At 36.3% G+C, this 27471-nt stretch overlaps 1 protein-coding gene across 1 annotated transcript in view; it reads right to left on the bottom strand.

Moving 5' to 3' along the window:
• MALRD1 (MAM and LDL receptor class A domain containing 1) overlaps positions 1-27471 on the bottom strand; it is a 567689-nt gene that overhangs the window by 465618 nt on the left and 74600 nt on the right. Inside the window, exons 12-14 of the mRNA XM_060121258.1 lie at positions 22952-23049; positions 14921-15094; positions 6504-6624 (exon numbers count right to left, since the gene is read on the bottom strand). Coding sequence (XP_059977241.1) covers positions 6504-6624; positions 14921-15094; positions 22952-23049 — 393 coding nt within the window. The remainder of the gene's footprint in view (positions 1-6503; positions 6625-14920; positions 15095-22951; positions 23050-27471) is intronic.

Here is a 27471-nt window from a genome sequence, read left to right as displayed (position 1 = left end):
AATTAACTTAATGGCAACAAGCACCTACCTATCAATAATTACTTTACATGTAAATAGACTAAATTCTCCAATCAAAAGGCACAGAGTAGCTGAATGGATAAAAAAGAAGACCCATCTACAATGCTACCCATGAGAGACTCACTTCAGATATACAAACTGAAAGAGTTAAGCTTTGGAGATAAGTGATATCAGACACAATAGACCTTAAAACAAAGACTGTAATAAGAGACAAAAGAAGGGCATGACATAATGATAAAAGGGTCAAACCAACAAGTGGCTATAATGTTTGTAAATATTTATGCATCCAATATAGTTCCTCCTACATATATAAAAATATATTAACAGACCTAAAAGGAGAAATAGACAGCAATACAATAATTGTAGAGGACTTTAGTACCCCCATTTTTATCAATGGATAGATAATCCAGACAGAAAATCAAAAAGGAAATATTTGGACATGTTGGACCAGATGGACTTAACAGATATATAGATATATATGAAACATTCCATCCAAAAGCAACAGAACACACACTCTTCTCAAGTGCACATGCAACATTCTCCAGGACAGATTATATGTTAGGCCACAAGACAAGTCTTAATAAATGTAAGAAGGGTAAAATCATATCAAGCATCTTTTCTACCCACAATGGTATGAAACTTGAAATCAATTACAAGAAAAAACTGGAAAAAACCACAACTATGTGGAGGTTAAAAATATGCTACTAAACAACCAATGGTCAAAGAATACATCAAAAGAGAAATCCAAAAATTTCTTAAGACAAATATATATGGAACTACAACATACCAAACTTTTGGGATGAGACAAAAGTTCTAAGAGGGAAATTCATAGGGATAAATGCCTATCTCAAGAAACAAGAAAAACCTCAAATGACCTAACTTTACAATTCAAGGAACTAGAAAAAGAACATAGCCCAAAGCTAGTGAAAGGAAGGAAATAACAAAGATCAGAGTTGAAATAAATGATATAGAGATTAAAAGGCAATAGAAAAGATCGATGAAACTAAGAGCTATTTCTTTGAAAACATAAACAAAATTGACAAATTGTTAGCTAGACTAACAAAGAAAAAGGGAGGACTCAAATAAATAAAATCAGAAATAAAAGAGGGGACATTACAACTGATAACACAGAAATACAAAGACTCATAAGAGACTACTAGAACAATTATACACCGATAAATTGGAAAACCTAGAATAGATAAATTCCTAGAAACACACAACCTGACAAGACTGAATTATGAAGAAATAGAAAATATAAATAGACAGCTATGAGTAGGGAGAGTGAATCAATAATCAAAAACCTCCCAACAAACAAAAGTCCAGGACCAGAAGACCTCACTGATGAATTCTACCAAAAATTTTTTTTCTACCAAACATTTGAAGAAGAAATAATACCAATCCTTAAACTCTTCAAAAAATGGAAGAACACTTCCAAACACATTTTCAAGGCCAACCTTACTCTGATACCAAAACCATAAGAGGATGCCACAAGATGAAAAATTACAGGCTAATATTCCTGATGAACAGAGATGTTCATCAAACACCTCAATAAAATATTAGCAAATCAAATTCAAGAGCACCTTAAAAGAATCATACACTATCATCAAGAGTGGTTCATTTCAGGGATGCAAGGATAATTCAACATTAGTGAATGTGATACATCATATTAACAAAATGAAGGATAAAAATCATATCATATCAATAGATGCAGAAAAAGCACTTGACAAAATTCAACATCCATTTATGACAAAAACGTTCAACAAAGTGGGTATTAAGAGAATGTATCTCAACATAATAAAGGCCACATATGACAAGCCCACAACCAACATCACAATCAATGATGAAAAGCTGAAAGTTTTTCCTCTAAGATCAAGCACAGCATGAGGATGCCCACTCTCATCATTTTTATTTAACACAGTATTGGAAGTTCTAGCCACAACATTTAGGCAAGAAAAATAAAATTAAAATAAAATAAAAGAGCATCAAAATCAGAAACAAAGAAGTAAAACTATCACTATTTGCGGATAACATGATTTTATATATAGAAAACCCTAAAGATTCCCAATAAAACTGCTAGAACCAATCAATGAATTAGTAAAGTTGCAGGATACAAAAGCAATATACAAAAATCTATTGCCTTTCTATACATCAATAATGAAGTATGAGAGATAAATTAAGAAATGAATACCACTTATAATTGCATCAAAAAAACACAAAACATCTAGAAATCAATTTAACCAAGGAGGTGAAAACCCTGGGCACTAAAAACTATAAGACATTGATGAAAGAAATGGAAGAAGACACAAATAAATGGAACAATATTCCATGCTCATGGATTGTAAGAATATTGTTATAATGCCCATACTACCCCAGGCAATGTACAGATTTAATGCAATCCCTGTCAAAATTCCAGGGGTATTTTTCACAAAAAATAGAACTATCCTAAAATTTTTATGGAACCACAAAAGACCCCAAATATCCAAAGCAATCTTGAGAAAGAAGAACAAACATGGAGGCATCTTGCACCCTGATTTCAAACTATATTACAAAGCTATAGTAATTAAAACAGTATGTCATTGGCATAAAAACAAACATAGATGAATGGAACAGAGTGGAGAGCCCAGAAGTAAACCCACCCATATATGATCAATTAATTTTCAATAAAGGAGGCAAGAATATACAATGGGGAAAGGATAGTCTCTTCAATAAATGGTGTTGGGAACACTGCACAGCACATGCAAATAAAATGAAAGTGGGCCACTATCTTACACCATACACAAAAATTAAATTAACTTGAAAGGGATTAACGACTTGAACATAAGACCTGAAACCATAAAAATTCTACAAGAAAACATAGGTAAGAAGCTCCTTGACATCAGTCTTGGCAATGATTTTTGGATTTGACAGCAAAAGCTGAGTCAACCAAAGCAAAAATAAGTGGGATTACATCAAACAGTTTCATCCGTTTCTGGCCCAGACTTCCTAAAACCCTTGAAATTTCCGAGGTGTTACATGTGACAAAGTTGTCTTTTGTTATGCTAATGGGGCGACTTTGGACAGTATCTAAAGATGGAGGTTGGTTGCCAATGGAGCCAACTATATGGTTAGAGGGTTGGAACTTTCAGTCCTACCCCTGACTTCTGGGGAGAGGAGATGGGCTGGAGGTTGAATCAATGGCCAATGATTTAATCAATCATACCTGTGAAATGAAGACTCCATGAAAACCCAAAGGACAGAGCCTGGAGAGTTTCTGGGTTGGTGAACGTGGTGCTGGGAGAGTAGCACCTGGAGAGGACAAGGAAGCTCCTCGTCCTTTCCCCATACTTTGCCCTATGTTTCTCTTCCAGCTAACTGTTTCTGAGCTATATTCTTTTACAATAAATGGGTGATCTAGTAAGTAAAATGTTTCTCTGAGTTCTGTGAGCTGCCCTAGCAAATTAATCAAACCCAAGGAAGGAGTCTTGGGAACCTCTGACTTATAGCCAGTCAATCAGAAGAACAGTAACAACCTGGGCTTTAGACCATCATCTGAAGTAAGTGGAAGAAGAGGGGAGGCAGCCTTGTAGGACTGAACCTTTACCTGCAGAACTTGATGGCATCTCTAGGTAGATAGTGTCAGAACTGAGTTAAATAGTAGGACACCCAACTGATGTCCTGAGCACTATCTGGTGTGGGGAACACCCCTCCCTACACCAGAATTGAGTCCTTGGAACACAAAAGATGGGAATTTATCTGAAGAAAACAAAAACACTAACTCGAAAGGATATATGCACCCCCATGTTCACTGCAGCATTATTTACAATAACCAAGAAAAAGTGGTACATATACACAATGGAGTAATAGTCAGCCGTAAAACAGAAGAGAATCTTTCAATTTGTGACAGCACAGATGGACCTTGAGGGTATTACGCTAAGTGAAATAAGTCTGACAGAGGAAGACAAATACCATATGATTTCACTTACATGTGGAATCTAAAAAACAAACAAACAAAATACATAAATAAATAAAAATAAAACCAAGGTCCTAGTTCAGAGGACAGACTGGTGATTGCCAGAGGCAGGGAATTAGGGCATAGGGGGCAAAATGGGTGAAGGGGGTCAAAAGGTACAAAGGTGTATTCTAGTTATAAAATAAGCAAGTTAAGTCATGAGGATATAATTTATAGCATGGCAACTATAATTAATAATATTGTATTGCATATTTGAAAGTTAAGAGAGTAAATTTTAAAAGTTCTTATCATAAGAAAACAATTTGTAACTATGTATGGTGATGGGTGCTAACTAGACTTATTTTCATGGTTATTTTGCATTATATACAAATATCAGATCATTATGTTGTATGTCTGAAACCAATATAATGTTATACATCAATTATACCTCAATAAAAATATTTTTAAAATTTAATAACAAATAAAAAACATTCTTAATTAAACAACACTCACTTAAGTAGCATGTACTTTACGTTCAGAGAGTAATTATGCACACACAAATCTTAGTCCAGTCAGTCAGGACTTTCACTCACCACAACTGGCTTCATCTGCTCCATCTGGGCAGTCAGATGTAAAATCAGAGAGCTTGCTGGATGAAATACAGCCTGCATCGTCACGTGGCCCAAATCCAGCTTCAAAATTAAGAGATCGAGAGAATAAAACATCTTTTTTCCTCCAACATAAATGGGATGCATAATTGTTTCACGAACACTAGTTTTTAAATATGCTAAAAATGGCAAGCACAGGAGGATCTCAATAAACCTCTGGCCATTAATATAACATAAGTCCCTATCAGTGGGACGTGATAAGTCCCCTTCCACTCCTGTCCCTAAACTCCTGGCTGGCAATAATACTAAATTCAGTGAAGGAGATCCTATAATTGCCTACTGGATAAATTTACAAAAACGGTGAGAAAGTTTCTTTTCCTTTGTGTAAAATCATTGGTCTTTCAGGAATAATTCATGTAAGTTTGGCCTAATGAGAATTATGCTCTAACCAACTGAGCTGGTGTTCAGATTGAAGCACACATAAATGAGTTTTGAGTTAATTTATGAAAAGAATTCTCTGTATGTGAGATGGAGTATTCTCAGAGCCTTCTGCTAAGGTTAATTTTAGTGATAATTTAAAACATTTAACCACACTTCTGCTTCCAAATACATTCTCCTCAATGTCAACTCTAATGCCTTCCTACTATTCCAATTCTGGTGATACAGTATATGATTAGAAGAATAAAAATGTTTAATTAATTAACAGAAAGAAGTAATTCTGGTTAACCCTCCAAAACTCATGAATCATTAAATCTGCTGCTTTACATTCTTTAATGTCCATCAAAACAACTCACACACACAGAGCTTAGAAAGGTTTATTATAAATTCAGGACACATATTCTGAGTAATGTAAATGCATGTTAACACAATACAGAGTTAGGACATAGAACATACAGCCTTACCAATGAAAGATACCTTTAATAAAGGACTTTTAAAAATTCTTTAACCCGGATCTCAATCCAGAACTGATTCTCCTATATCATCCTTGATTAGTGAGTGCATTTAGCTCCTGTTAAGAATGCAGTTTTTCCTCTCACTAAATATGTTGTTTAAGGAAACATAACTTCAGAATGTATGACATGCCTGATGTCCACATGCAGTTATTTTTCATGGATGGAGAGTAAGAAAAATGAAGTGTTTCAGTTTTCAGGCAACATTTTTAATATTTATTTCTATTTGTTAACTGAGACCTGACTGTAGGGGTGGTCAGAAAGAAACATCAGTTCGTGTTAAAATAACAAAGTAACTGCAGGCACAATGTATACCATTTCAATGCACTCTCAGAACCTAAACTACGGTTAGATTTTCAAAAATGCCTATTCTACTATTTGGGATCCATTTTTATGACAATATACCTGTCTCGTAACTGAAATTCTCTACAAAATATTTAGTCAAAGAATTAGCCGAACTCCATCTGTTTCTTGAAAATATTATGTTTTGAATTTAAACACAGAATTTTAGGGTCAAGTTTGAAATTTTTCATTGGCCTTAAGTCAGTTTTTCAACCATGATAATGTTTTTGAACTCCTGAGTGATTGTGAAACATGAAGTTAATTACATATTCACTTGAAGTGTCAAACAAAATTAAAATACAATTGAATTTTTATAGCAGTGTTTTAAAACATGCAAAATATTTTAAATTCATAACTTTTATAATTAAAAAAAAATCTGCATGTGACAATTTTAGCCACAAATGTAGAATGTTATTAGAAGGGAGCCTAAGGCCTAGACTGTGATATAACATATTCTTTTAAAAAGGTAAAAATATATTTTAAAAGGTAAAAAAATATGTTTTAGTTTTCAGGGACATGTGATATAATCCACATCTTGGTATTAGGCATTAGTGAACTATATTATTGAAGGATTCTAATATATTTTATATTTTGATATCAAGGAAAACTAATTATTTTAATGTTCAAAACTGCAGCAACCACAAGAAAAAAACTTACCTTTGCTTTGAACGCTAGTACTTGGAAGTGTCTTATGTGAAATTTCACATTCCTGGGATACACTGATGTCATCTAGAGCAACGGCAGCATGTGATGATAAAACAGTAGCTTCTAAAATTAACTATAATTACAGAAAGATAAATTATTAAAAATATACTATAAAAGTCTTGAAATAACTTTCTAGGCCCAAAATGGAGCCATTCCTGCCCTGGATGCCATGACAGCAAACCAAAACTTAGGTAACTTTCATGCCCCTTTAATGCTCCCCTTGACCAGAAACAGAGTATATTCAGCAGTCAGTCCCCCAACTTCAAGCCAACTCTGGGCTCTATATTTCCTTGTTCCTTCTCACCCTAAACAAGGTTGACTATATGGCCCCAGTCAACTCGATATTTTCTGTTTTACTCTTTCTCATTCTTTATTCTTTACCCTATAAAGCTTCCTGCCTTCCACCCATTTTACAGTTCTCCAAATAGAGACTGTCTGCTTCATGAAGTGCTGAATAAAACTTGCTTGTACCACCTAAATTGTCTTCTTTAACCATTTTTTAACAAAAGTAAATTTATTACAAACATACTTTTTGGTGTAGAGAAGCTCATCTGCATCTGTCCCAAACTTCCAAACTAATTTTAGAAAATTGTTTGACCAGAACATTCAAATGAGGAATTTATAAAGTCATAACTCCTTTGACAGCACCTTAGGTAACTCTAATATCTTAGGTAATCCTAATATCTTAGGTAACCTTGTTTCAATTAGAAGTTGTAACATTCATCATGACTGAAGGCTGCCTTCCCATTGGAGCCATTAAGTCATAAGCATTTAAAATGAGCTCTTTGGGGTAATCAACTGTGTGGTTTACAACTCAGTTTAATTGAAATATGAATTTGTTTATAACAGGTTGGCTGAAGGCAACAACTCATTTCTATATCAGAATATTTAAATACTTATATATCTATTATATATACATATATGGAAACCTACTTAGTGAGGTAGATAACCACATACAGTGGTTAATAACATTCATATGCTAAAGCACTTGGAGGCATCTATTTAAGTTTAATTTATTCTAACATTCTAAATAATGACTGGTATAATTTGTTTTCTTTCTTGTTAATCACTCACATGATTATGTTGTTACTCCACCATAAAAGAAAGAAAAAGGAAGGGAGGAAGGGAGGGAGGGAGGGAGGGAGGGAGGGAGGGAGGGAGGGAGGGAGGAAGGAAGGATGAATTTATGTCCAGAGCCTTAAGGATGCATAGCAGGACCACTAGACCAGGACACGGCTAGTAAGTGCATCTCCAAGTAATCAGGGAGGATTGCTGGTCTCAAAGATCTTACAATTTACTTGATATGATACATTAACAACTAAGCTATACCATAAGTACTATATAAGAGAGAAATACAAGATACTAAAAATCAAAGAAAAGCACTTCATTATTTCTGTCAAGAATATGAGATAGAGTTTGAAAAAAAAAAGATTTAGCAAAGAGGTAATATTAAACTTCAGTTTTAATTGTTGCCTAAGATTCTGTTACATGAGAAACTGGTAACATAACAAGAAAAAAAAGGAAATGTGAACATGTAGAGTATATTTAGAAAACTTTGGGCATTGTAGGATGATGGGGTTTAGGACATGCTGTCCCAAAAGAGGGCACCTATGCAGCATATGGAATATTTCTAGCCAAAGGAACTTGAGAAATGGTATGTGCAGGATGGACTTTTTGACCTTTCCTCTAAAGCAGATCAAAGCCTCATGTGAGAGGAGCCCTTCCTATGCCAGAGATATCCTTATCTCTGAAGACAAAAGGACACACAGAAGCTGAACAAACAGGCCTAGCTAAGCTCCCCAGTTTATTACACTCGGCTCATACTCTTTGCCCTGTCGTACCTTTCTACACCTATTCACTCTTCATCAAACCTCTCATAAAAACCCTCAGGTTTAACTATTTCTTCAGGTCTTCATTTCCTTATGAAGGCCCCCACGTCAAGTAAAACTAACATTAAATAATTTTATATACTTTTCTCCTGTTAATCTGCTTTATCAGTTTACTTTTGAGACCCAGTCAGGTACCCTAATAGGGTCAAGAAAGACTATTTCCTCCCCTATGGTAGGAGTATAGGATTTTTTGCCTAAATGAATTATTGCCTAAATATTTGTTAAGAGAAGAGGACTGATTGCCTGAATTGGTGCAGCCCAAGTGGACAGCAATTTGATGACATCTATTAAAAAGATAAATAGGGCTTCCCTGGTGGCGCAGTGGTTGAGAGTCTGCCTGCTGATGCAGGGGACAGGGGTTTGTGCCCTGGTCCTGGAAGATCCCACATGCCGCGGAGCGGCTGGGCCCATGAGCCATGGCCGCTGAGCCTGTGCGTCCGGAGCCTGTGCTCCGCAGTGGGAGAGGCCACAATGGTGAGAGGCCCGTGTACCGCAAAAAAAAAAAAAAAAAAGATAAATAGCACAGACTACAAAAATTAAGCCCATCCTCAGGGTTTACCTTAGAGAGACACTCATAGGCACACATATGAAGACCTTGGGCAGGAATGTTTGCTTTAATGTCGGTTTTGATAGCAAATGAATCAGAACAACTCAAATGTGAATCAATAAATAAATGGTGATATAGATCATGGACTACTGAGCCAGTTAAAAAAAAAATCTATCTCTGTATGCTAATACGGAAAGACCTTCAACATAAGTTTCTGAGTAAAAATTAAATTACAGAAAAAATGTATAGTATGGTACTACTTAGGCCAAAAATACACATGGTTCAGGTTTCTAGATATATGTGGTACATACATACATATTAATTAAGTAGAAAAGGTCTAGAGCTAAAAATAAACTAGTGTTATAGTTACCTGAAGATACAGAGTATGATGGAAGGTAAGGATGCTCAGGAGGGACTATTTTTTAATCTGAAACTTTTGATACTTTACAATGAGATGTATATAATTTTAATGATTTTTAAAATTCTGATTAGAGCTGGTTTCTGTAGAGTCTTAGCCAAGAAATTTGGCCTTCATACAAGAGGCAAAAAATAGTAATAGATTTTAAAGAAGGATTTTGATGAAATGTATACAAGCATTGTGAGAAATAAATTATGCTTAACATCGTTAAGTTATTGTAATGTATTTGGACAGCTTTAATTTGGAAGATTTTTTTTTATTCATTATTCTAGTATGTCCTACATTGAAGTCAATTAAAATACAGATGTTTAATTCTTCAAACTCATTAGACAGGTAGTTATGACCACCATATTTGAAAGACTACACTACTCAAAGGAAAGCTGGAAAAAGACAGAATGTTTGTTTGGGGCACTTCTGTGTCCCAGGAGACGTACATGCTCCTATTCTTTGAATGGAGTGGGTGCGCCCTGGGATGAGCTGAATGATGGGATAGGTCTTTAAAATATGGTTACATCATTTTGTCCGAAGAAAACCACTAGGCTCTTTTACATCTTCATATTAAAATGTAAGTATAAAACAACTCCCAGGGCTTCCCTGGTGGCGCAGTGGTTGGGAGTCCGCCTGCCGATGCAGGGGACGCGGGTTCGTGCCCCGGTCCGGGAGGGTCCCGCATGCCGCAGAACGGCTGGGCCCGTGAGCCATGGCCGCTGAGCCCTGTGCGTCCGGAGCCTGTGCTCCGCAACGGGAGAGGCCACAACAGTGAGAGGCCCACGTACCGGAAAAAAAAACAAAAACAAAACAAAACAAAACAAAAAAAAAACCTCCCAGAGTAAAATAAAGATGATATTAGGTCATGTACATGTCTGCTTGCTTACTTCTACATAATTAAATTCAGGACCATGTAATGAACGATTATAATTTGACCATTAATTAAAATTTTCCAACTTTAAACAGAGAATAATGTTACTTCCTTTAAAAAAAAATGTATCTCATATCTGTAAATAATATCACCTGATTATTCCAAAATCATCTTCACTGTTCCTATTTTGTATTACTTGCTTTAACCAAGCTGATCGTTTGATTTGTCACCAAAGGCAGTTCCCTTTGGGAACTACAGTATCATGTAATAATTGGTATGTGAACCAGAGGTTGCTCACAAGAAATGTTTCAATCATTGACAAAGGCAGAATGAAAACCTCATTTTATACATTTCTCAAGGTAATTTGAGAGTTAAAATTTCAAATTATATGTAAATATCTTTCCTTCTAAAACTATTTTTTAGGATCTTGCTGATTTTTGTCTTATCCAATTATATTATATTACTCCCTGAGTGAACAGAATCACTTCTTGTTTTTCTTTCAGGAAGCACAGCAACGTGTAAATATTGTCTATAATCAAGTGCTTACTTTTTAGATCTGCAAAACAGAAAGAAACTTTTCCAGAGAAATACTCAACTAGCATATTTAAATTTTGGTTCTTTGATATCTTGCTTTAAAAAAGAATAATGTGAGTGAATAAATATGAATCTAAGAGGAAATGGAGACAATAGGAATATAGTAAGATGCAGTAAAGAAAAATTCGACTATAGTAATTTTTGATGAATGATGGTGGTATTAAAAATAAGATCAACAGCAAGCTTTTATTTAGAGCTTACTGCATGCCAGGCACATCCACTTATTTTAACACTGTGAAGATGATGTTATTTTCTTCCACATTGTAAAGCAAAGGAAACAGAAGCTTAGAGAGTTGAAGTTATTGGTTGAAGGTCACATATCTAGTACGAAAAATGTGTGACCTGAGCCATGGGTGACTATGCTGTAGTATAGCACTATCATGAAATAAAGAGATAACTGGTCTTTAGCAGATACTGCAGAACAGAGCTACCTGGCAAAACAAGATTGACTGAAGCCCTAGGTTAAAAAGGCTGAGGACAGAGCAACATTACAGAGACTAGACCAGCTTTTACTTTGCATTATAAATCTCACCCTTCACTGAATCTTCAAACAATATCAGGAAATTGTTATTGATTTATCCCATTGACTCTGATCAAGAGCGAACATGGTATCAATCATTGTGGAAAATTTCACAAAAGGGTCATTTTAAAATGAAATCTGAAATATGACACAATTATGTTTTAGTAGCAAACTCAAAGACAGTAGATCAACTGGAAATCAATGGACAGTATTCAGAAAAAGTACTACCTCTAGATATGAAATTAAGAAGAACAGTTAGGAAAGAAATTGTAAATTAAATATTTGTGTAAAACACTGAACATATAAAATGAGTAGGCCCAGTTAAAACAGATTGAAAAAGTTCTATTAACTACTTGACTTACATTCTTCCAATAAAAACTGCACAGAAAATGGAGAGAATATTGAAATGTTAATCTGCTGTTCTTACAAAATAAACAGTAAGCCTAATCCTTTTCCACTATGAAAAATGAAAGCCCTACCTAACCAGGGGTGCTGATTTCCTAAGGAACGCAGAGCAATTTGCATTCTATTGTGATGTGTACAAGAGACATAAAAGGACCACACTGAATCTGAATTTCATGGCTACAAGAGAACCAACTGAGAGGTCATATAGTCCTATGCCTTTCTCCTTTCCAATGTTTATATAGGATGACGCCATATAAATACATGTTCAGAGTTTAGTCACATTGAACTGATGACCAGGCGATGACTAAGGTCACCCTTAAATAATTCAGTCCACTAAATTTAAAGTGCCAAAGGAGCTTGTTTCCAAGAAGATAAACTTTAAATATTTGAATATTTAAAAGCTAGATTGACTATTTGTAGGTATAATATCTTTTCCATTTGCTATTGATAAAAGAATGAAGTAGAACTGAACCTAGCTAGACTCCTCATGCATATTTCCATAGTTTTGAAAATAGACTTAGAAAAATCAGGTTAAAAACAACATATTAGAATTTTTTTTTTCCTGTAAAGGACAAGAAATGGAATAGAAAAGGGTACAAAGAGGACAAAAGCTGCATCTTTAGAAGCAAACCTATCAACATTATAAGCAAACAAAATGTTCATATTAGTTCATTCTGAGGTGTAAATACATGGGTATTTGCCTCTCTATTTTCTATTTGTTTGAAAGATTTAATAATATATCTAAGTAATATTAATGTATTAAATAAAACCATGTATATGTATCTGTGTGTGACTGTGTGTACTTATGTATCTTGTGTGCGTGTGTATGTGTATAAAATCTGGACTTATTCATACCAGAATGTTAACACAGGGTCCAAATTCCTTCACCAAAGTCTTTGAGTCCAGCTGGGTTTTGAAATCTGAATAGTTCAGAGTTGAGGATGTTCATCTAAAATGTATCATGTATATTACTTGATACCCTCAGGGAGACTGGGGGCAGCACTTTATCCTCCAACACATCACTAAATGAACTGCCTAACGCTGGTTCAGGTCAGGAGAAATTTTGCCTCTAAATTTGTTTTTCAAAAGCTTATTGCTTTCCAAATTTTAATTTTCCAAATTGCTGATTAGAGACTGTGGACTTGTAATGGCCTTCTGAATAGTGACATCTGAGAGAACAGTTCTTATTTTTCTTTTCACTGAACTGTAGTTTCTAAAACAAGCCTGTACTTCGGCCAAGTAACAAGATTACATAGGAAGGAACAGAGGTGCATGCTAAAATCCTTACCTTCTCGGGCTGAATTAAACATGGCTGCTTAGCAAGAACCCAGGACAATTCACTCCCCTCAAAAAGCCAGCACAGTTAAGCAGAGGCTGGGAATTCCCTGGCAGTCCAGTAGTTAAGACTCCGCCCTTCCAATGCAGGGGGCACAGGTTCGATCCCTGGTCGGGGAACTAAGATCCCACATGCCGCATGGTGCGGCCACAAAAATACATTAAAAAAAAGAAGAAGAAGAAGAGGCTGATTGGTGCCGACTGGGAGCCCCCAGGTAGGAGAGAGAAAAGCCAACATGTGGTGCTGATCCAGCACGGAGGGGGTGAAGACAGAAAACATCACCAATCTGTGGACACCAAATCACAAAACTCCATCAACCCACTGGTCAGTTTAAAAACTAGTTAATATGCCCCCAGATAATAAAGAGCAGTCTCAATTTGCACCTCAAAACAAAGCAAGACGAAAATCCCCAAAGAAGAAATATTAAACAGGAAAAAAAAAAAAATACCCAGTGCCGAAACTCTTCAATAATGATGGTAGGTTAACGAGGCCAAGAGAGAACGGCACAAGTTTCAACTCATAATATTTCTCAAATAGCCAGTTCTAACAAAGGACATTCTGGGTTTTGTCTTTTGTTTTTTTTACTAAGACGTTTAGAGCAGTTTTAGGTTGGTTGCACAACTGAGAGGAAGGTACAGAGGGTTCCCACACACCTCCTGCCCCCAGGCGTCCATAGTCTCCTCCATTATCAACATCCTCCACGAGAGGGGGACATGTATTCCAACCCATAAAACAACACTCACACATCATAATCACTCACGGTAAAAAGGTTTTCCCCAAAGGATGAGTCCTGTATTCTCTAGCAGTCTGCTGTTCTCTGGGTGGAGCTATGTGTTCTGAGGTCAGGTATTATTTTAAATACACCTTATCCAAAATATCTTGTGCTCTCTCTGTTGGATTTCTATATTTACCTCAGTTTGGAAATGAGTACCAGATGACGTGTGTTATTTTTCAGAGGCTCCTAACACCCCAACAATGTTCTTACTTCCCCAACCCCATTTACAGAAGAAGAATCAGAAGCACGGAAGGATTAAGCAACTTCCCTCTGACTGGACACCTGGGTTTGAACCCCAGGCTCCAGAGCTCCTGTTCATAGCTACCATTTTAGCTACATTCTCTTTCATTCAGATTCCTCTCAAGCATTGCTTTTATTATCACTGTGGTTTTCACAGATTGGAAAATTTGAAGCTCAAAGATGTAATGTACACAATCACTTAACAACACATGGGGTGAGCAGAGATGGGAACTCAGACTACGTGACTCCTAAGGCAGTGAGTGTTCCACTATGTTCCACCATCTAATCTAGTCTCTAAACTAGCTCTTTGCAAACATCATCTAGAAGGGAGTCATGTCCAGGAGGGTGGAACCTGCTGCACCCATCTGATAAGCTACAGTTTCCTTCTTTCATTATTAACCAAGTAAATGACATAAAAGTGATAAAATTCTCAGTATTAATGGGCAGCAGAAAATAAGGCAATAGGATTAAAATATGAGTGCAGCCCAGATTTTTTTCACTACCTCATATAATCCACCATCCTCACTTAAGAAAACTAATATTTTCCTGTTAAATTACTCTTCTCTCTGCCATCCTATTCAATTCTTATCTCCATTTTTGCTACGCTTCCACAAGTAAGTCTTTAGCAATTAATCAGGATAACCTCTCTTCTCATCCCTGATTGTGAATGTCTGCTTTATTAACATCAAATACATTTATGGGATATATGTATTATATTATTATCTGGAGAGATCAGCATTAAATAAGCATCTTCGGCTCAGCTGTATTAATTTCTTACGTGCTTACCTGAAAAGGCAGAGTAGATTCTCCAGCCTTCGCAAAGAGATCGATTTTTGCTTGTCTCCACTGAGATTTGCAGACTCTGATTAGATCACCTTGCTTCTGCAAATCCCCATCCAGTGATGTTCTTGTAAAAACCGAGAGATGTGAATGCTGAGATAAACGATACCAAAACTGCACCTGGTGAAAAATGTGTTTCAATGATATAAATATTCCATTTACCTGTGTCCAGTAGCTCTTCTATAGTTAAAAATACCCCAAACTACTTCTTAATTCTCCTCCAAACACGCAGACCCAGAAAATGCTAAGTACATCTTCTGACAGCCTTTGTATTTCCTCCTTAAAAAAAAGGCTCAAGGTAGCTACATTAACTGATATTTTTAACACATGCCACAGAGATATCTAAAGAAATGGGACACTAGCACCCGGCTCAGACAAGTCTGAGGACATGTATTTGTCCACACCGTCATGGAAGTTTTACAGAACCTTCGCTATTGCTTCTTATGAATCTGGGGAGATACACGTTCTATATCTGACTCAAAAATTACAAAACCATGTATTACTATTCATTCTCCTTGATGTCTCAATCCAAGAAAAAGTTATCTCAAAAACTGATTTCTCAGGTAAGAGAAAACTGCTATGAATACTTTTCATTAATTCCTTCTCCATTGTGACATTATCAAAAAACTTGGGAGATTATATAATACTGTTCATCAATAATTTAATCCAACTAGAAAATGTTCTTTTTGAGGCCAGGGAGCCCTGACTTGATCAGTTTGGTTCCTACTCACCACCAGTGATGACATAATCTAAAGGACTGACAGGTTAACTAGGCAGTGGAGAAAACACAGAGGAGTATTTTAAGGTGCCGACAGCAGTAGCTATAATGTGGAATTCAGCACTATCGTTTATTCAGCAAATACTTATTGAGCATTTACTAAATACTGGGCCCTGTGCAAGGTGAAAATTAATTGCCTCAGTGGTTGGATGACACAATACAAAATATGACCAAAAAAAACCCACTAAAGCAAGTTCAGACACACAGCAATTTTTTCTTCTTCTCATTATGCCATAGAGAGTTCTAATGCTGCAGATTTCAAAGGAAAACACAGTATCATTCAGAAATGAGGTCCCTGAGAAATGAAATCACTCTCTTTGGACTCAAAGTGACTCCTTTTCAGTTTCACTACGTTTTAAATTTTTGGTTATCTTCCTTTGTCATTGGGCTTTTATTTTTTTATGTGGACAGATGTTATTACATATATTATTTATTTATTATCCCATTTATTTCACTGTTGGTACCAATTTCAGTGGAGATGAAAGTTGAAAAAAAATTTTTAATGCTCTTTTAAAAAATTGTTCACAACATCAAGCATTCTCTGTTCCAACGTGGTACACATTTTTCTTTCAATGTCTACTGAATTGCCACCAACTGATCCAAGCATTCTTTCTGATTGTTCATTTCATATTAGATTTTACTACCAAGCTCACCTACACTCAGGCCTTTAAGCAAGAAATGTAAAGTCAAACAGAAGTGTTTGATTAAATTCTATGGAAAGGGAGGATGTTTGTTCCTCAACCACAATTAAACTTTAGATCCCTGCTGTAGTTTCAGCATGTTCCAAGCTTGTAAATATGCAAAACGGAGCTTTAAACCTAGTTGCACAAGAGCTGTGCAAGCCCCATCAGAATTTCAAGCTGTCATATTGTCACTCAGTACATTACCAGTGCGAACTTATTTTAATAGTGCATTAAGAGTAAATACTAATGGGATCTATATTCAATAAGAGCTTAGAACTTATATTTAATTTAAATTTTATATTTAATTTAAATTTTATATTTAATTTAAATTTTATATTTAATTTAAAACAGAAATGGCATTGTAGAGATTTAAGGAGAATTCTTTAGTTTGGTATAGACCAAGAAACTTTCCAGAGTCTTTTCAAATTTAATATTGGTAAGGGTAAAATCACTGAACAAAATTTATAAATACAGCTGTGATTTTCGATAGGAACTTAGCCAACAGCCGTGGCTCTCACTGTGATACACACTACTAGTGGAACACTAAGTCTTAAACTCAGAAGCACAATGTATGCTGCGAATTCCTCTTAGAACATATCAAGGCACTTTGTATTTAGCAGGTATTCAGTTAATAGGTATTGAAGAAAAGAAGGACGTTGGAGTGGAGCTATCAGCATTCTTGCTAAAGCAAACGTCTATAAATCTTCAAAGAGAGACAGAAAGAGAGACCTGCTCTGTGTTACAAAATGTGCAAGGAATTAAGTGTCCTTAAGGACCTCAGAGTTTTATGGGAGAGAGTGAAAAGAAAAGGAACAATTAAGTATAATGCGTATAATGACAAAGGCATGAAAACAGTGTGACTATTTACATGTAAATGAATTAAACAAAATGAAAAAGTCACTTTCTTGGTTACACTCATCACATTTTAAGTGCTCAATAGCTATTTGTAGCTAGTGACTTCCATAGTGGACATAGCAGAGGAAAATGTCCATCACAGAAAATTCTATTAAAAAGAGCTGTATGTTAAAATTATGCCAACCATTTAAAATTTATTTACTACTTTTCATTTTAAAGGAAATTACTGTCTTGATTCATGCCTGATTCATTAAAAAGCAGTTATATAAAATGTTAATATTAAAGGCTTGCTTTTATTTCTCCTCGGTTTTCACTAAGTTGTATATATATGCACAACTTGGGTTGTATGTATAGGGTGACTATGCAAGACCGTGAATCATTTTATTCAAGAAAATTTCCTGTGGTTAAATAACTTCCAACAAAGCAGTTCCTTTAATTGCAAATTGGAAAGAAAAGAAATGAAGTTCAAATTACTTTACTGTTTTTAATTGTATTCTCTGATTTTATATTATTTGTATATTTTTAGAAATATTGAATCTGGGACATCCCTGGAGGTCTAGCGTTTAAGACTCCATGCTTCTGGGCTTCCCTGGTGGCGCAGTGGTTGAAAGTCCGCCTGCTGATGCAGGGGACACGGGTTCGTGCCCCAGTCTGGGAAGATCCCACATGCCGCGGAGCGGCTGGGCCCGTGAGCCATGGCCGCTGAGCCTGAGCGTCCGGAGCCTGTGCTCCGCAACAGGAGAGGCCACAACAGTGAGATCCACGCTTCCACTGTAACAGGCATGGGTTCCATCTCTGGTTGGGGAACTAAGATCCCACATGCCACCTGGTGCCACCAAAAGACACAGACACACACACACACACACACTGAATCATTCATTTTACTATAAAAAGAAAGGACACCATATCAGGTGACTTATACTACTAGTTACCAAGTGTAGGTGAATAACTAATCTTGTTGTTTGGTTTCTACAGTGCCCTGTGATATTCCCAGAGGAATGGCCAGTTCTACAAAAGAATGTAATTAGGAACAAGTAGTAATTACTAATTAGTAAATCTCTGACACTAAATTCTGCAAAGGACATTAACAGGACATTATTTAGAAGTTCAAAATAATGTCTTCTTTCTTTCTCTTTTCTGTTTCATTTTATTTTGGTCTGTCTCCAGTTGGAACTCTTCAAATTTTCTGCTATTTTCCTCAACTTTCCTATGGTCTTTGTTCCACTTGCTTCCCTAATTAGGGAGGTTTTTAGTCAGATCTTCATGTCTTTTCTCAGTTATTCTCCAAATTCTCAGCTACCTCTGCCTTCTCTGCTTCATGTCGACCCCTGTCTGGTATTTGCTACACCTGTTATATCTTCAAGATCTAGGATAATAAAAAGAGTAAAACACAAAAAAAGTTTAAAAAAAAAGGAAAAGAAACAAGATATCTGTAACTCCTCAAAACTCAAGTGGAATTAAGTCAGTGTAGGGGGGATCATTTATCTCTCTCTCTCACACACACACACCCCTCATCATTACCATAGTGATTCTTATGATTCCTATTCATAATCATGTTTTTGCCTCTTTTTATCTGAACAAGCTTAAGTAAAAGTCTGCAATCTTCAATAAAATATAATCTGTTTTTCTCATCTAAATGATTAATCTTCATGTGTTTTGACAATGTACAACTGGGGAGAATATCTGCTCAACCTTTCCCCAATAAACCATTGCTTCCTCTAGAATCTATCTCATGCTCTAATACTATCCTTGGAGAAAACAATCAGAGAACAGATCATGAGTGCACCATTCCAAGCCCCAGTGTATATTACTTTTTTTTCTAAATTTCTCTTTGCTATGAGCTCATAACTCTACTTGGGGAACATTACAAGACATGGCCTTTTCAAACTCATTGAGAGAGTTGTTATAAGTGGGTTATCACTTATATATATGGTTTATACGTATATATGCATATGTTATATATTTATTTATGTTTAATTTATATATTGTTACATTATATATTATACTTACATATTATATGTATTTTATATTTTTATCACTCTCTGTAGCACTTCACACTGAACTGCTATCAGTATGCCTCACTAAATTCTATACTTTGTTATGGCAAACGTGTTTACATTGTCCCTAGTATATTCCCAACATTGAGGGCTATGATGAGCATGGAGTAGGGAAGCAATAGGTGTGCACTGAATCAGAGAAAGAACATTTACACTGGTATGTGTGCAATCAGGGGAGAAGTCTCAGAAGAACTATTTTTGTTTTGTTTTTTACTTCCTTGAATATGAACCAAATGAGTTCTCACATGTCTCTCTCTGCATTGGCTGCTGGAAAACTTAGATTCAAAAATGTAGCCTGGGCCTCGTAAACTTTATTTTTGGAGCCAACCTATTTTTTGTTTCATCTGTCTTTTTCCTGGTATCTCTATTCACTTCTTTTTAATTGTATAAATTTTTTTATTAAAGAGGATTAGAATAGCAAAATGAGTTGGGGAATACAAAAAAAAACAAAAGACAAACACACAAAATGGCATTCAAAGTGGAAGCTTCACGTTATCAGTCCTGCTATATTTAATTATGAAGTCCTAAAAGTGAGATATGTCTTTTATACAGTAACTCAAATATGAGAGTGAGAAAATATTAATATCCACATAAATCTCCTTCAGATTTTACATCTCCTAAATTATTAAAAACAGTAACAGGGCTTCCCTGGTGGCGCAGTGGTTAAGAATCTGCCTGCCAATGCAGGGGACATGGGTTCGTGCCCTGGGTCCAGGAGGATCCCACATGCCACCGAGCAGCTAAGCCCATGCGCCACAGCTGCTGAGCCTGTGCTCTAGAGCCCGTGAACCACAACTACTGAGCCCACGTGCCACAACTACTGAAACTTGTGCGCCTAGAGCCCATGCTCCACAACAAGAGATGCCACCGCAATGAAAAGCCCTAGCATCGCAACAAAGAGTAGCCTCCACTCGCCGCAACTAGAGAAAGCGCATGCACAGCAATGAAGACCCAACGCAGCCCAAAATAAAAAATAAAATACATTAATTAAAAAAAGAAAAAGTTAAAAAAAAAAAGAACAGTATTTCGACAGCAATAAGAAATACTAGCTTCTGGCTCCCACATGTTCTCTTTGTCCTATCTCCTGGTTATTCCAAGGAAAAATGCCAAATTTCCACCAGTGACCAAAGGAGCTTTTGAAGCTTTTAAATAAAAGTCCACATCTTGAACAATGAGTACTTACAGGAACAATTCTGCATGTTGATGCCATGTGTTGGCTACACATAAAGTACAGAGTAATTCATGCAAAATGACCCTAAAAAGGCTGCTGTTAGAAAAAAAAGACTCAAAAGAAAGCTTCATATTCCTTTAAAGTCCTTTCAAACAAATATTCTTAACTCTGTTAGCCTGGTATGATTATGTAGAGAAAAAAATGTAATTTCATATAATGAAGGCTTTAATCATATCAAAGTGCCCAACTTTGGTTATTTCACCGCCCCACTTTACCATAAATATAATAAAGAACATTCGCTATTCCATGAATACAACTATTATCAATCAATATGTTCCAACTAGGAAGATCGGCTGGATTTTCTGATTACTCAAGAAGATAAGAATTTGGTTTGTTAGCTTATTTTGTAACTTTCATGAAAGAAAGAATCCCACATTACCACAAACTTATAAAACAGTAATAGTATATTCTTAGAATACTCCTATGGGAGAGCACTTTGGCCATGTGTATCTCAGACTATAAATAACCTCTAACAATCTAATAGTAATTCTAAGCTGGAAAGTACTATAAAGTAATCCAAATATCCCTCCCTCTAACTCAAAGATTACCAACATTCAAGCAGATGCAGATAAAAGGGAAAAAACAAATACCTCTTTGGCAGTCTATAATACTCTTACATTTCCACAAACCAAGGCAAACCTCTAAATCAGTATCCAAGGCCTTGGAAGGTTGAGGACTTGGTTCTGAGAGATAAACCACCAAGTGTCTAAATTGTCCACTGCTTTCACTGAGGCTCCACCTCAACAGCTCCCACAGGTAAGCTCCAAATTTAAGCCACAATAGAGAAAAATGTCCTCAAGTAGAAACAACCATAAATTGTGGGTCAATTCCTACGACCACAAATTAATGGCTACCCACATACAACAATGGGAAATGTAGATCATCTTTAAAAAGAAGAAAACTGTTTGATTTCTCAGTGAGTCTCAGAATTTTTAATAAGCTCTTAGTGTTAACATTTCTGTAAAAGAGGCAGAATTAACAAATTCTATTCTTTTTTATCCAGTGTCGTTAACGAATTTAACAACAGCAATTGCATTGCTTTGGTATATGACCTTAAATTAAAGTTCAGTAAGCCTGTAAAGTACTTGTAAGGAGCAAGTAAATGCTTCAGGAGTTCTCAAAAAAAAAAAAAAAAGAAAAAAAAGAAAGAAAAAAGAAAAGAAAAGAAAAGAGTACATCTATCACATAAGATTTAATTAAAATAAACCAAAGGTGGGAGACTCTAGAGTCCGTCTGGGTGAGGTGGAAGTGGAGTCCAGGCAGTTGTTTTAATCCAAATTCCCACAGAGAAATGGGCAGCAAAAACCAAAGGGGAAAAATAAAGAGGACAACCTATTAAGAGTTCTGGACACTCTCATTGAGAATTATATCAAGCTGAAGGTATAATTAAATTTATACTTTAATTATAAAGGTCTGATGATCTGTAATTTATCATCAGGAATGCCTGTGTTAGTGCTGTAACCCTGCACTTCTAGGTGATGAATTTAGTGCGTGGCACTATTGATCCCTTCATTATTTTCTGATAACCAAGAAAAAAAAAAGCTGGAATCCTAAAGGCTTAGGGACATGTCAGAACTCTCAAAAGGATGGAAAGCAAGGCAAGCTGAACAGAAGCATCTAATAGGCATTCATGTTACGGAAAGTAAAGGGATTATGTTTATTGAACACCTAATACCTGCCAAATACTTTTCCAGGTGCTTTACTTAATCACGTTTGAATTCTCACCACCATGTGAAGAAGGCAGGCTAACACTATGCTTCCAGTGTGGACACTGAGTCTCAAAGGAAGCATATCATTTGTGGCAGAACTGAGATTGGAACCAGTTGGAACTAGGTCCACCTGCCTCCAAAAGTCCCTCTTCTTTCTTCTCTGTTGTGCTGTGGAAATGACCTGAGCATTTTATCCCTTGGTCTGTGTTTACCTGGCACCAGAAGGACTAACTAAAAAAATAAAATTTTGGAAATGTAATTATTTTTTCTGCATATATTTATCTTTCTTTATTCATCCTTTCATTTTTCTTTCAGTAGAACTTGTTGAACTGCTTTTATTTTCCTCAACTAACACTGTTGGCCAAGATAACAAGCAGTTTGGGCAACCTGTATCCACAGCTTTAAATTATTGAAAGACTACATGGAAAGAATGCAAAATGACAGAAATAGTTTTGAATAGGCCCCCCAAAAGAAGGGTGTAAGTTATATACTGCAAATGTCTTTTGGAACGAAATGACATTTCATGTTGAAATAGCTCATATAAATCTCTCAGTTTATTGTGAAAATATTAGTAAAACACAGCCAGCATTTACTAGCTAGAGTAACCCAAGCTTAACAGTTTACAACTAAAGAATGGCCAATGGAAATTCCAATAATTGGGTACCTGACACGGGGTAGAGGCATTGAGTGATTTTGTAAGAACAGGACTTCCAAGCTTGGCCACTGCAGGTGATCGATGTGCCCTCAAATAAATAAACGATCCTGCAAAAACAAACGTAAAGCCATATGGATACAAATTCTACTATTGGACATTTAGTCGTTCTTTGCGCTAACGTGCACACATTCAACTGTCAATCAGATAAAGAAAATTACATTTTTACTTCTTTACTGTTAAGCTCTGTAGATAACCAAAAAGTGCTTTCATATGGATAACATTAAATCTAAAATAAAACCCAACTGATGAAAAACAAGCTCTTGATCTAAATCCTCTCAACAAATGTTTATTGGCTTAACTCACGTCATAGTTAGAAATCAAATTAAATGAAGCTTCTAAGTTTACAATTAGATATTCAACATACCCTTACAAAATTCCCATGAGACATTTGCTTGTAAGTTTCTTCACAATGTACTGAAGGATAGGAGCCTATAGAATGAGTTTGGTTTCTCCTGGGGCTTACATGTTTGACACTGCTGTCTGTGCTAGTGGGGATGAAAGCTTAATTAAAGATCTAATCTAGTGTTAACAAAATAACTGCTTCTAGATTTTAACTACAGTGGATGTGCTCATGGCAAATGTATGGGGGGGATAACATCTCTTACCAACTCAAAGGATCACACATTCTGAACGGCTGTCAGGGGTAGCTTCATTGAATATTGAAAATTTACAAGGAAGGTTATGCTGAACAATGTCAAGTCCTGATCCTGCCCCTTGATAATCATAGAGTGATGGGCAACTTGTAAAGCCAACTATTTTGATGAAAAAAACACATTCAGAAGGTGATTTTCTTAGACACAGATCAATGCTGACTGCACAGAATGAAAAGGATTTCAGAATTAAAACATATTACTTTACAGATACCACCACATGTTTAACCAAACAACCAAGGTTGCAAGTCAGCAGTGTGGTCTCTGAGTGGGAAAAATAGAACCCAGTTTATATGGGTGTTAAATCTCAAAGCCAATTGGGAAGGATAAAGATCACTGTTCCCAAAATCCAAACTAAGAGTAACAGAAACAGTATATATGAGCTCATTAAATTCTCTATTTCCCCTATAAAAGAGTAGAGTAGGAAAAGATGATTTTGAAAAATTAAACCAGCTTAAAAATCCTTTACTTGAGGTTCAAGTAAAACTCAACTGAATATTGTCAAAACATAAATTAAAATTCTAAAAATTAACATACATTCAAAGATCTTACTCCCCTGGTCATTTAAAACAATATGGATGATTTCAAACAAGCAGTTAATGAAGGATGAAACATATAAACTCTAAAACTCCAATATCCAAAAGAAGCAAACGGTTTGAACAAATTGATTACGCCACAAAAGTAACTGGAAAAGTGATAGGAAAAAAATCTAACAGAACATATGGCCCTACAGCTGAATTTTATTTAATTTTATTTAATTTTATTTAATTTTTAAAGAATAAATACTTGCACATGACTTGCATATATCTCAGGTCTTAGAAAAATATGGCGAGCTCCCTGACTCATTTTATGATGCCAGATATCTCTAATGTTAAGAATGATGAAAACAGAATAAAAATAAAGCAATATCACTCATGATCATACATACAAAATTCAAATTAAAATGTTTCAATTGCACCTGAAATTCTTATCAAAAAATAATGTATCCTGACAAGTGAGCTTTCCAAGAATAGAGGTTTGATTTAACAGACATATCAACAGTCAATTAGATCAACAAATTAAAGAGTAAAATCATAGATTCATATCAACAAATATTGAAAAGACTGAAAAACAGTCAGCCATTCCAAATAACCTCAATAAAATATTTTTAAAAAACACTTAATAAAGATTAATGACCAACCTCAAAATAAATAACATTTTCAATGGTAAACAACAAAACTATTTTAATTAAAATGAGAAACTACCTAGAGAATTGTGTCACCATTAGTAATTAGAGGAAATATGAGATAATATTAATTATCCTGGACTAGAATTATCTTATAAATCTAGTAAATGTGGAAGTCAAGAGAATAAAATTTCTAGTAAACACAATAGAAAAATAGAGAGAGTTCCACATGTATTGCCAATAATATAATTGTGAAAATAGAAACCCCAACAGATTCTATCTTTTAATAAATACAAGTATTAATAAGAGAATTTAGTAAGGTAAATAGAAACAGAGAAATACTTTTTAGTCATTTTTATTTATTTTAGCAGTAAGACATGGGATTTAGAATGGTAAGAAATATTCTACTCACAGTTAACAACAATAATACAAAATATGTAGGAATAAATTTAACAAGAATGGGACAGGACTTATATGAAGAACATTATAAAACTCCATGGAAAACTATAAGCCTTCTGATTAAATGAAAAGAGATAACATGTTATTAGATGGAAAGATGATATTATGAAAATATTATGTTAGTAAAAACTGATGTGGAAGCTAAAAGCAATCCTGAGAGAATTTTAACCAAATATTTGAAAAACAGATAATATTGACTTAAAGTTTATATATGCAGGTTAGGCCTAAAGATACTGAACTCTGCCCCCAGACCCATGTACTTCTAGGAATACATCTCTGGATTTATTTTCTTGCAAGCCTGCTCCACAGAATACACTAACTTAAGAGACCTGTGGAATTACAATATGCCAAAGAAAGTGTTCCTGTTAATCTGAACTGCTCATTGTAAAACTCTTGTACACCCATATACCCCAGAAGAGCTAGCTAACCAGCACAGTATAAAAATAAAGAATGGAGGGGTGATTTTTGGCTGTGTTGGGTCTTCGTTGCTGCACGCAGGCTTTCTTTAGTTGTGGCGGGCAGGGGCTGCTCTTCGTTGCAGTGTGCGGCCTTCTTGTTGCAATGGTTTCCCTTGTAGCGGAGCATGGGCTCTGGGTGCACAAGCTTCAGTTGTCACACGGGCTCTAGAGCACAGGCTCAGTGGTCGTGGCTTGGTTGCTCCGCTGCATGAGGGGATCTTCCTGGACCAGGGATTGAACCCGTGTCCCCTGCACTGGCAGGTGGATTCTTGTCCACTGCACTACCAGGTGTATAGTGAGGAGGAACCAAGATGGCGGAGTAGAAGGACATGATCTCACTCCTTCTTGTGAGAACACCTGAATCACAAACAGCTGCTAGACAATCATCGACAGGAAGACACTGGAACTCTCCAAAAAAGATACCCCACATCCAAAGACAAAGGAAAAACCGCAATGAGATGGTAGGAGGGGTGCAATCACAGTAAAATCAAATCCCATAACTGCTGGGTGGGTGATTCACAGACTGGAGAACACTTATACCACAAAAGTCCACCCACTGGAGTGAAGGTTCTGAGCCCCACGTCAGGCTTCCCAACCTGAGGGTCCAGCAACAGGAGGAGGAATTCCTAGAGAATCAGACTTTGAAGCCAAGTGGGATTTGATTGCAGAACTTTGACAGGACTGGGGAAACAGAGACTCCACTCTTGGAGGGCACACACAAAGTAGTGTGCACATAGGGACCCAGGGGAAGGAGCAGTGACCCCAGGAGAGACTGAACCAGACCTACCTGCTAGTGTTGGAGGGTCTCCTGCAGAGGCGGGGGTGGCTGTGGCTCATCGTGGGGACAAGAACATGGGCAGCAGAAGTTCTGGGAAGTACTCCTTGGCGAGAGCCCTCCTAGAGTCTGTCATTAGCCCCACCAAAGAGCCCAGGTAGGCTCCAGTGTTGGGTTGCCTCAGGCCAAACAACCAACAGGGAGGGAACCCGGCCCCACCCATCAGCAGTCAAGCGGATTAAAGTTTTACTGAGCTCTGCCCATCAGAGCAAAAGTCAGCTCTACCCACCACCAGTCCCTCCCATCAGTAAACCTGCACAAGCCTCTTAGACAGCCTCATCCACAAGAGGGCAGACAGCAGAAACAAGAAGAACTACAATCCTGCAGCCTGTGGAACAAAAACCACATTCACAGAAAGAGAGACAAGATGCAAAGGCAGAGGGCTATATGCCAGATGAAGGAACAAGATAAAACCCCAGAAAAATAACTAAATGAAGTGGAGCTAGGCAACCTTCCATAAAAAGAATTCAGAATAATGATAGTGAAGATGATCCAGGACCTCGGAAAAACAATGGAGGCAAAGATCGAGAAGATGCAAGAAATGTTTAACAAAGACCTAGAAGAATTAAAGAACAAACAAACAGAGATGAACAATACAATAACTGAAATGAAAACTAAACTAGAAGGAATGAATAGCAGAATAACTGAGGCAGAAGAACGGATAAGTAACCTGGAAGACAGAATGGTGAAATTCACTGCTGTGGAACAGACTAAAGAAAAAAGAATGAGAAGAAATGAAGACAGCCTAAGAGACCTCTGGGACAACATGAAACGCAACAACATTTACATTATAGGGCTCCCAGAAGGAGAAGAAACAGAGAAAGGACCAGAGAAAATATCTGAAGAGATTATAGTCGAAAACTTCCCTAACACAGAAAAGGAAATAGCCACCCAAGTCCAGG

This window comes from Lagenorhynchus albirostris, chromosome 1, assembly GCF_949774975.1.
Source record: "Lagenorhynchus albirostris chromosome 1, mLagAlb1.1, whole genome shotgun sequence".
NCBI lineage: Eukaryota > Metazoa > Chordata > Mammalia > Artiodactyla > Delphinidae > Lagenorhynchus > Lagenorhynchus albirostris.
This window is presented reverse-complemented; position numbering and strand designations above follow the sequence as displayed.